The sequence below is a fragment of the Astatotilapia calliptera genome, chromosome 15 (assembly GCF_964374335.1).
Source record: "Astatotilapia calliptera chromosome 15, fAstCal68.1, whole genome shotgun sequence".
In the NCBI taxonomy this organism is placed as follows: Eukaryota; Metazoa; Chordata; class Actinopteri; order Cichliformes; family Cichlidae; genus Astatotilapia; species Astatotilapia calliptera.
Genome location: NC_137436.1, coordinates 8,453,766 through 8,468,219, shown reverse-complemented (window position 1 = coordinate 8,468,219; position 14,454 = coordinate 8,453,766). Strand labels below are relative to the sequence as shown.

The window sequence follows — 14,454 nt, the reverse complement described above, 5'->3', positions numbered from 1 at the left end:
TCTTGTAGAGGAAATAGTTTCCAGTGGGATTTTGAGCTTGCTCTCCAACACACACATACAGACACTTTGCCAAGCCGTTAGCGGAGGAGTGCAGAAGTGCTTCGCCGTGTGTTTACACACATTCTCCGGTGGTTTATTCAAGAACTCATGCCAGCTTGGAAGTGTGTATGCATGCATTTGTATGTGCGTGTGTCCCTCCATCTCCATAAATTCCTCAAAAAGTATTTATCTCTACATGCTGAAAGGATTTCTGACTGATGATTTTGCAATAAATTTCATTGCATTACATTTTTCTCATCAAATGCTCTTGCCTTAAGTGACTTTCAACATGTGCATTGGACCTCCTTTGGCATTAAGATTATATTAAAAAAAGGAATAAAAGACAATGAGTATTCTGAATGGAGGAGTTTAGGCTTTCAACTACATTTTATACAACGTAAAAAAAAATAGAAATCAGTAAATTCACTGTTCCTGCATCAATGGCTCTCTCCTTTCTTCAAAGAAATAATTCACCCTTTAACTTTAATACATCATGGACCTTTATGCAGCATTTCAAGTAAACGTACATACTGGCAAATTTGTTTTCTAGCTTAGAGTTAGAAAGGACTAAGAGGGTCAGATTAGTTAGCCTTGAAACACATGAAACTGTTGGCTTTTTCCTGTCCAAATGTAACCAATCTGGCTTACCAGCACCTTTTTAAGCTTAAAAATGAACAAATCTTGTTTGTTTAGTTCAAAAGGGAAACATATAGGTTTTATTTATTTATTTCTTATATAGTATATTTGATATTTATGTATCTGACATACCCCATGTTGGTGTTGTTCCTGGATAAACATTGCATCTGACGGATGATGTTGTCTGAGCAATCAGTTAGCATTAGCCAAGAGGTTAGCTAATGCTATAAAGAAACTATCACTTGTAGCAAAGCAACATTGGTAACCTAAATTTAAATCTAAATGTAACCCAAACAATATTTATCATATTGTATAAATGAATTAAGAAAATGCTTGAAATGCTTAGCATTTGTTCCAGAAGAGAATTTTATACTAACAAAAGCCCCCCCACCCCAACATTACAAAGCTATGACATCACAACATTATTGGTCAGCTGTAACACTCATTCTGGACCAACATTAATATGACGATGTGGGAAAAGCATCCACACAGGGATATTAGGTCATGCCTTTGACTAAAGTTGGCCATAGTCAGACAGTGGTTTTGTGACACAGTGGGCAGTCAATAATGCAAAGATCTATTGCAGCAGCATATCGAATGTCCTTTTTCATGGAAGAAGATTGCAAACAAAGAAAGATTCATATAATTTAACGTCAACCTTTATTTTGGAAAAATAAAACTTAATTTTTAAAATTCTTAGTTCTTTTTTTGTGCTTTACTTAAACTGGCATCTTAGAGTGGGAGGGAGCTGATCAGCTACTTGAAAGTAATGTGGGGATGGTGGAGTAGCATTGGGGTTGCCATGAACCCATAAGCCCACTTTTTCTCAGAAAACAACTAAATCTATGCATTTGCCATCATATTGACTTCCTCTGGGAATGTGTGCAGATTTATTAAGCAGTCGAACACATTTTTTTCTTTGAGTTTCAGATACACAGCTGAGTACAAAATACTGGAGCCCCTAAGAAAACCTCCTAAAAATCCCATCTTCTCACCTCCTGTTCCATTGGTGGTGATAGACGGGCTGCCAAGGTTGTTCTTGTCCAGCTTGGAGCCTGTCGAATCTCCACCTCCCACTCGGTTATGAGGACTGGCTAGGTCCTGCATTTCCATAGACCTATTTGGGGAGAGAAGATGGCAAGGAAAAAGAGGTAAACTCTCTTCTACTGTTATGTGCTGTATGTGCTATTTAATGAATAGCAGATCAATGCCAATATGTTCTCACAGGTGGGAATTTACATCGACCATACATTATGTTAAGATCCCACTGTACTGTAGATCCTCACAGTCATAAACTTCATACTTCTCAGCACCAGTTAGCTTACATGAGCATGTGTTCAGAGGGGCTACACCTTGTATGTGGGCCTGCTGGCTCTTTTATGGTGTGGCGGTGTGTGTGTGTGTGTGTGTGTGTGTGTGTGTGTGTGTGTGTGTGTGTGTATATATATAAATTCTGGGCTCCAATACAAACCCACAGCCTGCCAGCGTGCTTTAGTTTTACAATGTGTTCCACATGCATGACTGGGACGAACCAGCACACAAGGTGGTAATGGTAAAGTGAGAGTGTGTCTGCGTGTGTGCGCGGATGACTGGAAGTGGAAGTAAGTAAGACATGAACAGAGTGCAGATGCACATAGTGGAATAAAAGTCTGCCTTTTGTGTATTACAGTTTATTGTGGCAACAACTGCTCTCTCTATAGGCTCTATAACCCCTAACTAAGAGGTAAAAATCCTATTAATACATTTTTATAGTTCTAGATTTCAAGCAAATGTATATTAAATACTTTATTCAGACTTTTCACCACTGTTACCACAAACCCAGATTTCAGTACATTCGGACCAAGACTATAGTTTCATGTTGAATCGGTCTGTGTGTGGACAATACTTCTTACGAATGTGTGTGTGTGTGCATATTTCTGAGCACTGACTCATGCAGCCCGCAGGTTGGTCACACTTGTGCTCTTGTGTGAGACATCAAAGCCAGAAATGACAGAGATGGAAGAAGAATAAAACAAATGCGGGCCGCTGCTGCTCGGTGTGTGTTTATGCGCGCACGTGTGTGTGTGTACGAAAAGAGAGCGTGTGCATCTGTGTGGCGGTCTGGCAGAAGGCCATCTCAATGCTATGGGCAGATAGTATCTCCACACATGACTGCAACCCACAGTCGGACTGATGGGTATAAACATATAGCTTTCAGCAAACGAGAAAGACCCTGCTAAACGGTGCAAAATGGAGAATGCGTGAAAGATAAACACTCTAAATCAGCTCTCTCCATTTCGGTCAACTCTTCTTTTTGTTTCCTTATTTACGGCTAAACACTCATTTTGTTCTCCCGTTCATTGCATGGACGTCAACGACAGTTTACGGCGGACAAAATAAACGAGCCAAGTCCTACCTTCAAACAAAGGCCTTAAGTGTATCTGCTACACAAGGGAAAAGTTAAGAACTTTCACAGATTATGTTGCCGCCACCACTTCGTTTCCCACCCCCAACCCGCATTTTTTTTTTCTCTCCATCATGTGCTTAAACCCCTTCATCCATCCTTTTCTTTTGTCTTTCAACAGCAGGAAATGATTCTGTCTCCCCTTCTTGTTTTTTCCTCTTTTCCCTCTGTTTCACTCCTCTCGGGAGGCGATGGCAAGAGTTGTGGTGTTTCATAAACTCTTCTCTGGTTTTCACATCATGGCTCGGTCATTGAAAAAATATGCTCTATATTACCGAGATGCACGGCGCGTTTTGTTAAATTAGCAGATTTAGGCCTGTAGCTGGTTGTTTTTGATTTATCCACTCCTTTCCCCCCTCTTAACTGAATAAGTTGCAGTATATAAACAGAAGCCCATTTCAGAGGATTTTTTATGCAAGAAAGTGCCTTCTTGTCAATTCCTTCTGAAGGCAAAAAAAAGAAGAAGAAGAAAAAGAAAAATAGTTAGGAGCTGCAATGCAGCTGTTAAGAAGTATAAACTGCTTCATCAATAAGCTACCAAAGGGGGACAAAAGGGGAAAACAGGTAGTAAGAGAAGAATGGCAAAGCTACAGGATCCTGGCATGCAGTAAGTCAAATCTCCAAATTGTCAGGTTGCAGCTACTCTGTTTCTGCAATTTAAGCTATTTCAGACTAGGATAAGTAGTTAAAGTGGATAATTAAAAAAACAAAAACAAAACTGTCTACATTTGCCAGCACTTCAGGCTATCAACAGCTAACTAGACGCAGCATGCTACAGCAGTCTTTTGACACTGTAAAATTTTTTGACTCTCGATGAAGCTCCCAGCGCACAGTTTTTGTGCTGATGTTAATGCCTAAAGCTTTCAGCTGATCGTAGAATTCCCAAGAGGGGAGGAATTCCACAAACTGGAGGGGGCATCGTAGTACAGAGACAGACAGACTGCACTAAGGGTGCTTGATTTTCCTGAATTCAAAGATTCAAAGGTGTAGCATTTTAGTGCATGTAGTTGATTTCCTAATTTGACTAATTGATGTACTGACTGTGTGTAAAGCACATTCCCTTTTTATTGTCTGTTTGATCAAATCAGTACATCTTTTCCTCTTTGTGTGTGTGTGTGTGTGTGTGTGTGTGTGTGTGTGTGTGTGTGTGTGTGTGTGTGTGTGTGTAGGTGTGCAGTTTTAGGACACAGAGGTCTTGGGGAAGTGTTGATGACCTCATCACTGCTTGCAACTGCAGTGAAACCTCACCTCTCTGCACCATGACTAATGAACTAGGACGGACACACACACACACACACACACACACACACACACACACACACACACACACACACACAGAGTTCTGAAAAAGCACATTCTGTATCTCACATTATGCAAACAGACACATGAGCGTACCTGACGTCTGAAGGGTCTGGAACATGAGATTCAGTGTGTGATTTCTTTACCTGCCGAGACAACAGAGGAAAGGAAATGTTATTAAACACACACACACACACACACACACACACACACACACACACACACACACACACACACACACACACACACACACACACACACACACAGTTCATGAGAAAACGCATTTAGTGTGTCATAAACAAACCTCATAAATCAGTTTGTAAACAGGACAGATTATATTAGTATTAACACCGAAGTGGCTAACACATTTAACTAACAAATTAAGGTTTGCCAGTTCGATCCTGGGGGGAGACACAAATCCTTTCGGGCTTGCGTTTGGGAAGGGCATCCCGCTTAAAAATCTGTCAATTCCAACATGTGCCACTACCGACCATGTTAATACGTGAGCAGCTGAACACAGATCTTTTTTTCATATACTAGAATCATCACATTTTGAACAACACCAAATACAGAGAAAATTCTGCCAAGTAGGCATTAAAAACCCAAATCGCATCATCAGTTACCTCAACGGGAAATTACATCACATCAAATGTGACTTACAAATGTTCTCATTTTCAAATGTTAAATGTTTAAAAAGAAATAAATCAGGATGTGGTGTCAGTAGCTGTAGCCGCCACTGTGACAGAAGTACTAACTGGCATCTAAGTGACAGATATTAATTTTCCCTTGTTCACCCGTGACCCCACTCCAGCTCACGCTCAAGCCTCATTTTCAACCCTTAAAGAGTTGAAAGGTCACGGCGGGGTCATGTTAGGTCAAAGCACGGGGTTTAGTCTTCGCCGTTAAACAGGTCACCACAGACACTAAAACAAGCCTTAACTTTTTTTGTGTGGGTGGGGGGACATTTGGCCATGTCAGTTAGTGCGCTGGAACTTTTTACTTCTTCACTGATGTAGGGAAGAAAAAAGAATCAAGAAAACACTCTTCAGCCGCAAACTTTCTCCTTGTGCTCACACGCAGGCTGTTGCTGTGTGTGAGGGTATGTGCAGCTAGACTGCAGACCAGTGGTTCTCTATTAAAATTCCTCTGTCTTATTTGCAACAGGAACTAATTAGAACAGTAAATGCAGGGCGGAGCCAGGGCCAATGTGTACCAGCTGCCCTATAATCACTGTGTCAACACACTGCTGCGGTGTAGGGCACGTGTGGGGTGCCAAAGACACACACCCGTACATGGAAATTCGCATACAGACGCACACCCACACCAAATTCAAGCAGTCATTTGCACATTATCGCAATCACAGGTAAGTATACAGAGAAAGTGCATGGCTAAGCAGACTCTGAACTGCAGGTATGTAGACATTTTAATATTTATGTGTGTGTGTGTGTGTGTGTGTGTGTGTGTGTGTGTGTGTGTGTGTGTGTGTGTGTGTGTGTGTGTGTGTGTGTGTGTGTGTGTGGAGAACACACTGTGCTGTTATGGTTCTGATTAGAGGGTCCTGCTGTGAGTGAATAAGAAGCAGCACTTAGCTGTTTAAGACGGGGTTCAAAGGTTAGCCGGTGCCCTAGTATGGATCACTTTACACACGCACACACACACACGCACACACACACACACACACACACACACACACACAAGCCACTTTCATGTCACGTTTCATGCTTTAGTGAAATTTAACAAGGCTGTCACTCACGACATCAGCGTCATGGCCGTGAGAAACTGCAATGCACATGTAACGTACACATAGGGCTACATACAGCACGCAGGTGTACACACAGCTCTCGTGCATATACACACACACACACACACACTTGAAAATACACAAGCCGGACTGTTTCTGTCCCGGCATGATCTGTGAAAGCACACGCGGGCTTTGATCCTGAAAAGCTTTTATCGTCGTGCTTTATCCCCGCGCACGCTTTCCCTCCGCGTCAACCGCGGTCTAGAGGCTCTCACCTCTCTTAACATCTCGCCACTTTTATCTTTTTCAGTCGGATCGAGGACAACTAGTTTCACATTTAAACAGATTCCACATATTGATTTTACTCAACTCTCTTACTGATCTAATCACATCACAATTTTTTTTTAACATAATAAAACAATCAAAAGCATTATTTTTCCTGTTTCATCCAGCTTTCATTTGTTCCACTTGTTTTGGCTTTGATCAATACAGACTTTAGCCATTTTCATCGACTATATTATTAAACTACATTATTGATGTCAACTTGCAGCACATTAAAAAAAGCTGCAAATAAATGATGACTAAGCCCCGCATTTAGATAGTCTATGCTATTCTTCCTTTATTTTGTAGTACAATGCACCAATTTTCATTTCTAATACTGAAACGACACACCTCTGAGTCCACTCTTTGGTGGCCACTATGCTCGAAGACCCCAATTGTGTCACCTGAGCCATTTAAATAGGTGACCTTTGACCTGGTTGGCCAGGTGACCGGTCTAGAACACTACCTAGGCAGCCCGAGCACTCCCTACGGGAAAAATACAAGTGCTACAGGTAATTAGAACTAATAACAATGATTTATTAAAGGGAATTATACACTGCTGTGTTTGTGTAACTAATGATGTTTGTTCAATCTAATGGATGTAATAATAACGTGAGGCCTTCTTTGGCCTTAAGAAGCATTAACGCGTATGTGAGAGTCAGAAATAAGCAGAAGCTGCCCTTGGTCTAGTCAGAGTTGTGTTTCCTTCTCTTGCTTGTTCTTCTAAAAAGAAAAGTTCACTACAGAATCCAAAAGTGTTCATAAAAATGGTGCTTGAACGAGTTTTTTGTTATTTTCTTTGATACATTATGGAAGTTCAGTGCAGGAAGACAAAACAGGGATGGAGAATGAAGAACAACACATAATCCAGCACATCAGCAATGAGTGAGTTACACACACACGTAATATTTGATGGTTTTAAAAAACACAATTTCTAAATTTGTCTACAAATAAGATTTTATGGTTCACAATTTTTTAAAAAAAAGGGGTTTTTTTGTCAATTTCTGTCGCTTTTTTAAAAACTGGAAAATACAGATGAGGTTATATTTTCTACATTAACATTTAAAAAAACAAGTGGAATATTTTTCAGTATATGTGAAAACAGTACTATGAAGAATAAAACACGCCTTGTATTAAAAGCACAAAGAAAAATGTATTTACACAGAATTACGGTAAAAGCGTGTCTTATTTAAGTAAAACAAATGTTAATCCAGTAACACTGCTGTCACCATACATTTAAAAATTCTCTGAGTGCTGTGTCAAATGATGTCCAACTTACATTTGTTCACAAATGAGCAAACTATGTAAGAATATAGAAAATATCTCAGTTGCTTGAATAAAAATAACTAGCATTACTCTGAGCGTGAAACACACTCACGTCCATACAGACCGAGAGATCCTTTTCTTACCTCAGGGTGTAATCGGGTCCGTTAGCAGTCCTTTACTTCCACAAAGCATTACAGAGCTGTACGATCCACCAGCTTCCCCTTCACAGGCAGGCTCGCTGGTCTCTCACACACTATCGGAAAACACACTGAGCGCTCGTCTCTGTCTACCTGCCTCTCCTCACTTTGCACTCCAGGTGTTACGTTTATCTAGTTTCTGCTTTAAGGGAGCAAATGACGACTTTTTTCCTGCTTCCTTTTGTGACGCTCCCTTTCACTCAGAAGAAATATCTAGGGGCTAGAAAATGACGACCGCACAAAAACCAAGCGTTTTCTCTTCCTCTCTGTCTCTAAGGTCAATCCATGCTCAGCTTCTGTCTTCTCGACTCCAGTAATGGGGAACATTTCACTCGTCCCATTTCCCTCCTCCTTTGCCTCCACCCCCTCTTTTTCTCTTCTCCTCTTCCTCCTCCTCCTCCTCCTCCTCCTCTCTCCCTCCCTCTCTCAGCTGTCACTCATTACAGGCTCACTCAAGCTTACGTTTAAACCCAAAGAACTTTTTAAATGTAACAGATGTCTTTTTTTTTTATGTGTGGGTCCAATCCTAACATAGGCACCGTTAAACTTAATTCCCTAACTCGATTGTGAATGAAAACATAAAAGGAAGAGAATTTAAATGAAAAACAGAAGTAACTAAGTTAGGAAACATCTGAGCTGTACACACGTTTTTAGGATGTTTCCTAAAATCAAAGACATCCATGTATATAAATCCTACTGATGGCAGCTCTGCCGTGATTACTTCCATGAAGCTGAAATGGTGTGGACGCAGTGTCAATATCTTGCTGTGCAGTAGAAAGTACAGGCCAGACCATAAACTTCACACCATGCAGGAGACCCCCCCCCCCACACACACACACACACACACACCACTACCCCCACACACCCTCCCCCATCTCACCCACTGACTCACATGTGCACCTGAGCACACGCGCACACACATACTTTCAATCTGTGTTAACTGGAAACACACGGCTGCACATCTGTCTCATATGTGAAGTCTAACAGAGCTAGCGCAATGGGCTGAGTGTAATATCAAATCACACTCACACACAGACACACAAGCGGCCAGTTTCCTCAGTCTGAAGATGGCACCCTTTCACAACAACAGGGGTCAAAGTGGGCTCGGAATGATCTGGACCGGCGTTCCGGCGCTGTCAACTAACGAGCAATTAACTCCAAAAAGGCATCTTAAGACGTGTTACCGTCAAACGAGTTAATGCTTCATGGAGATACTTGCTCAGTAACAAGAAAATAAAGACATCCCACAGCCCACTTAAACCCTCCACACATCCTTTCCTCTCATCCGTGTGATGCGTTCAAGGTGTAGATATAAACTGCTTCTCAACTAGCTAGAGGCACTGAATGGAGCTATAAGCAGTAACTTTTTTGTCTTTACTTGGGAGATAAATTAAGATGCATCTTTGTGAGCCTCTGAACAAATATCAGCAAGTACACAGACAGGAATATGTTTGTCACAAAATAGAGAAAAATGTAAGAAAGAGGACAGGAGGTACGAAATGCTCAACAAAGCATTGTAGAGCAGGCTAAACAGGTTGGCTTGTGCTATTATGGTGAAGTTCACAGTGATACACTATATGCTGGACTGGTACACAGGAGACACGGCATTCAAGATCAGTGTTAGGTTACATCAAAAGGTAACAAAAATCTGTTTATATTTAAGGTAAAGATGCTGATTAGAATCACTCACTGAATTCTACCTTTTATATTAGCTTCACAGTGTTTATCATACTGGAAAATCAGCCATGGCTCATGAAACATTTGCTTATATCTTGTAGAACCCACAGAGAGCCATAAATCAGGGTAGCAGCTTGGGTCAGCTGATCACAGCTTCACAAGTAATTCTTTTACCCATACGGTGCCTTTACAACCAATCTTAGGGTTCCCCAACATGCCAAATCCCACTTTAACCCCTGGAGACAGACTCAAACACACATTTGCACACTCACTAGGAGTTAAGCAAACAAAAGTGAATGATTTCACACTCATACATGCGCCTAAACTAGGCCACTGCAAATTTCTGACACTCACTTCTTTACCTAAACGTCACCATAGAACCAATACTGGGATCAGATCGCCCACATTACAAAACTGGCTTTTTTACTTTTCTGTATCAGCACAGGATCATGCGTATAGTTTTGAGATAAATGTTTCTGAGATTTCCCAGTAAACACAAGACGAATGCTATTCTATTTATACTGCTATGGTTAAAATGGGAAAAAAAAATAGAGATCATTACTTTTTTCCCCATGATTTGAAAAAAAAAATCAGAGTTTTAAAGCTGAAAGGACCTAAAAAAACAACAAAAACACATTTAACACAAAAGCACTTGAGGAGAAAAATATTTCATGAAGCAAACTCTTGACATCTGACTCCCTCAGCACATTTTGGAGAGACGTGGCCCAATTTTAGTCCTGTTTAACCCAGAGGGGAAGAAAATTCAGTGCTCTTCACTAACTTTATATTACATGAAGGTGCCTTGTGAAAAAAATTAATGAATTTAGGCACAACAAAACTCCTCCTGTTTACATTTTAGACCTCATATTGTTGCATATTGCTGGGGAAACCAGTGGATCTTGACTCTTTTAGATTTATGCACACAAAGCATCACATTTCTAAAGTTACTATTAACATTTTAGTTTTAGTTATTGTATTTTTTGCTGTTTCAATATGTGTGTGGATGGGTTTTAATGTCAAAACACTTAAAATTCTGGAAAATATGAGATGTAAAACATGATGTGTAGGCTTTTTATGCTGGTGATGCCACTTTAAATAGACCAATCAAGAATGAATTGACTGTTAATAGTTGCAAATGGTGGCTAGATACGATTATAACTAAATAGAATTTAATTGGCATGAATGATCCTTCAACAACATTCAGAACATTTTGAATGTTGCTGTGTGTGTACACGGCAATAGAAAATAGCTAAGGGAGCAGTAACAAATCTATACAGGCCTGGAGACCAATCTGGAACAGAGCCACTGTCTCCAACTGTGCTCCAGCCACCTTTAGCTCGCTCACCATAGTGACAGCATGCGGCCCCGTCCCAAAGCATTTATCCCCGGCCCCAATAAACTCCGTGATTGATAGACTGTCTAGAGGACCTGTGTGCACAGATCGTGGCGAATGTCTGTTGAAAGTGTGTTATATGTGGATGCCGACGTGCGTTCGCGTGTGTGTGTGTACTGGACGTTTGAGAGTGAATGTGGAGGACTGGCTGTCAGAACAGATTAGGGTGTTGCCGAAGCGCTTGACAACTCAAGCACTTTATTATTAGCCAGGCTAGACCCGATCGGGGGGCGGGGGGTCGTCCAAAAACATCCCCGATGAAATATTTTCACAGCAAGTGGAGAAGGGAGCAGGGGAGGCGTCCCAAAACACGCCTGATGAAATGCACTTGCACACACACACACACATACAAAAAGAAAAAAAAAAAACAGGAGTGGGGCATGGGCACATCTGAGCAGTGAACTGAGCAGAGGAAGAGGGCATTATATTAATACAGTCAAATAGCTGCACTTACTTTTGGTTTTTGTTGACTTTAGGAGTGTTTTCAAAGGGCCTGTTGGAGGTGGCTCATTCAATTTGGAGAGGCCCTTGAGAATAACTGTGTTCTTCAAGTGGAACAACAGCAGTTTATCTCTTCACCTCCAACAGGAGGGCTGACTAAGACAGACCCTGCTCCTTTTTTATCTAGCTTTTCATGATTTACTTATATTTTTTTAGCTCCATCATCACACTTTAAAAATCCACTTCTGAGCACTTTGATGTTGATCTAACAAATTTAGAATTGATTTATTAAATCTGGCCTAAGCATAGGCTCATTCACTTCATCAGTTAAAGTTAGACAAGAAGATCAAGTCAAGTCAGATCAAATGTGTTTTATTCATATGGCACATTTAAATCAACAGAAGTTGCACTAAAATGCTTTCCAGACAAAAGCATTAACATTCCAGATCTCCAAAAACCTCATTTCAAGACACAACATTGCACCAGAATTCCCAGTTAAGGCCAGTGTTTGGCTAGGTTTAGTAAGCTAACCTTAGTGGTGTTAAAAGTATTCACATTCTTTATATCCTTAGCACGTCCTTTTACAGAACTAAAGTACCACTACTTTAAAACAGCCCTTACAGGACATTTTAGTTAAAAACACAATGATCCAGGTGGTGCTGTGAGTGAGCAGCTAGCAACAATGGAGAAAAAAACTAAATAAAAACACCCTCCTTTTAATCTGAAAGAGCCAGACCCAAGGAATCTATTACAGAGGGGTGACCAGCTTAATTATGGACTTTTTTCTTCTTCTTTTTCATATGCCTGATTATATGATTTGGATAAAATTCTAAAAAGGGTGAAAAAAAAAATAGTCACAACTGCTCTAAATAGTTACTGATGATAATCCTAAAACTTGAAAACTGTAAATGTAAATGGACACTAAATGTTTTTCTGTATTAAATAAATCCTATAGTTTTAATTTAATTGCATTTAAAAAGGCTAAAAAAACATCAGGATCAGAAAAAGAATGTAGCTGTGTAGTCTTTAGTTGTGTAGTTAATGGGACACAGAGGGACAGTCGTTGCACACGCGCACAAACACGGGCATGCACGCATACACCTGTGCAACACGATCACCCAACCATCCCTGCCTGCGCCATCGGCTGGTGTGTCGACCACAAAACATTCATGAAGAATGTTGCTCACCACACAAACACAAGCTTCATCTCGATCTATACTCTGCATTTTCCCCTCGTGCACGCATATGCACACACACAGAGTCACCCGTTTACCTGTCCCCTGCTCAAAGCTCTCTGCTCTCCACGTTTGTATGAGTGGTTATCGGGATGGTAACTCTATCCCCTTCCTTTCATGTAAAATACATTGTGCCGAGCCTCCACCCTCCAGCCCTCCCTCCTCCTACACCCCACAGTTCCCCAAGCCTGGGGAGGTGTAAATCTATCCCTCTCTTTATGCCTCCAAAAATGCCCCTTTTTCAGGTGTAGTAGGAAGCTATAAAGGAGGGGAAAAAAGTGAGGGAGTGAAAGGAGAGAACAGTTTGTGGAGCAGGGAGAAGGAGGAGGTGTTTGGGTGAAATAGGTACTCTCCGAAAACCTCTCTCACTCTCTCTCCCTCCATGTCTTTCTAGCCAGGTATACTTCGCTTCACCTGGCCATGCTTACATAAATTTGCCAGCCTGGTGATGTTCACAACTTTTACTACATAGAAAGAGAGCCTAACTCACAACACCGAGTGACTTGCGATGTCTTCAGCAAACCATGCCAGGAGAATATATTTGTACTAATATGATGAAGTTGGACAGCATAACTAATCGCAGTGAAAGATTTCACCAAATAAATAGTTATTGTTACAACAAGCAGTAGCTACATTATGCTAATCAATTAAAGACATTTAAAAATATAAACAGTTAAATACAAATAAAAATGAAGCCAGCAAAATGTTGCACAATACTGTGTTCTAAGCTGTTCTGTTATCAGCGTCTCCAAAGGTAAACTGGGACTTTTTTAAAATATAAAAATACATAAAAAACAAGTTGTTTTTTTATTTTTATTATTTCTTCTTTCTAACAAGCTTGCTGACAAAGGTCAGAATGAGCCACTAAAGGCTAAGTGGGCTGCCTACAAGGAATCAATGACTATCGCCCGCCTCGTGGATCTAGTTTTTGTTCCATTCGGCTCGCTGATAAAAGTCACACTTTTACAGTAAAACTGTTTTTCTTTTTCCATTTAAGTCTTATCACAGTATAAATTCTGGGCGTTTATGTTTAAGCAAAACCGCAGATATCATTAGTGCATCTTACTAATCCTGAAGTCCCAAGCGTTTGTTTTTCTTCAGTCGAACTGCGGTAGTAAATCCACGTGTTTGGGGGAGGAAGAGCTACAGAGGGGAACAGACCAATCTCCATGCTGCTCACCGTGCTGGTGGTCTTCATGTCGCCTATTTAAATTGGCTCCTCATTGTCTAAGGGAGTGACGGATCACAGACACGATTTAATGCAGCTTTACTCAGTGGAGACAAATGAAAAGTCAGTGATGGATGTGTGTGTGTGTGTGTGTGTGTGTGTGTGTGTGTGTGTGTGTGTGTACACTGGTTCTGGGTTGTTAATAGTGCGTTTGGCCTCAACTGGCCCTGCTCAGCTAATCTGATGAGAGTGATTAAAAAAACAACTGGGAGAAACTTAAACCACTCCATGGCTGACTGCGTGCACGGACACACACACATACTGAGCACATCACTCAACTACTTAGTGGTATAGAACCACACTCCAGAACAAACACCTTAATATGAAGTTCTTGAAAGTCTGACAGTAGGTCAGATGAGTGGACAATGAACTGGAAGGATCAGTATAATTTAAAATGCTATTTAATCGACTGTTGGTTAACCTTTTTCAGACATAATGATTAATCAGTGACCCTTAATTGATCTAAATGACAACATAACGTATGCGTCATTAAGTGACTCCCATATCTGCGCTGCATTGCGATTTAGTATGCTGTTTA

At 40.8% G+C, this 14,454-nt stretch overlaps 1 protein-coding gene across 13 annotated transcripts in view; it reads right to left on the bottom strand.

Moving 5' to 3' along the window:
• The window catches only part of eya4 (EYA transcriptional coactivator and phosphatase 4), a 50,574-nt gene that overhangs the window by 23,590 nt on the left and 12,530 nt on the right, over positions 1-14,454 (bottom strand). For 10 of the 13 annotated variants that reach the window (XR_013902036.1, XM_026143369.2, XM_026143368.2 and 7 more), the window contains 2 exons: positions 4,514-4,563; positions 1,671-1,792 (listed from right to left, as the gene is read on the bottom strand). Coding sequence is in view for 12 of the 13 variants with exons in the window: in XM_026143369.2 (XP_025999154.1) it covers positions 1,671-1,792; positions 4,514-4,563 (172 nt within the window). In the remaining variant the exon portion in view is untranslated. Of the gene's footprint in view, positions 1-1,670; positions 1,793-4,513; positions 4,564-7,888; positions 8,258-14,454 lie in introns of those variants that run through there. The other 3 variants (XM_080290213.1, XM_026143374.2, XM_026143377.2) reach the window with 3 other exon arrangements.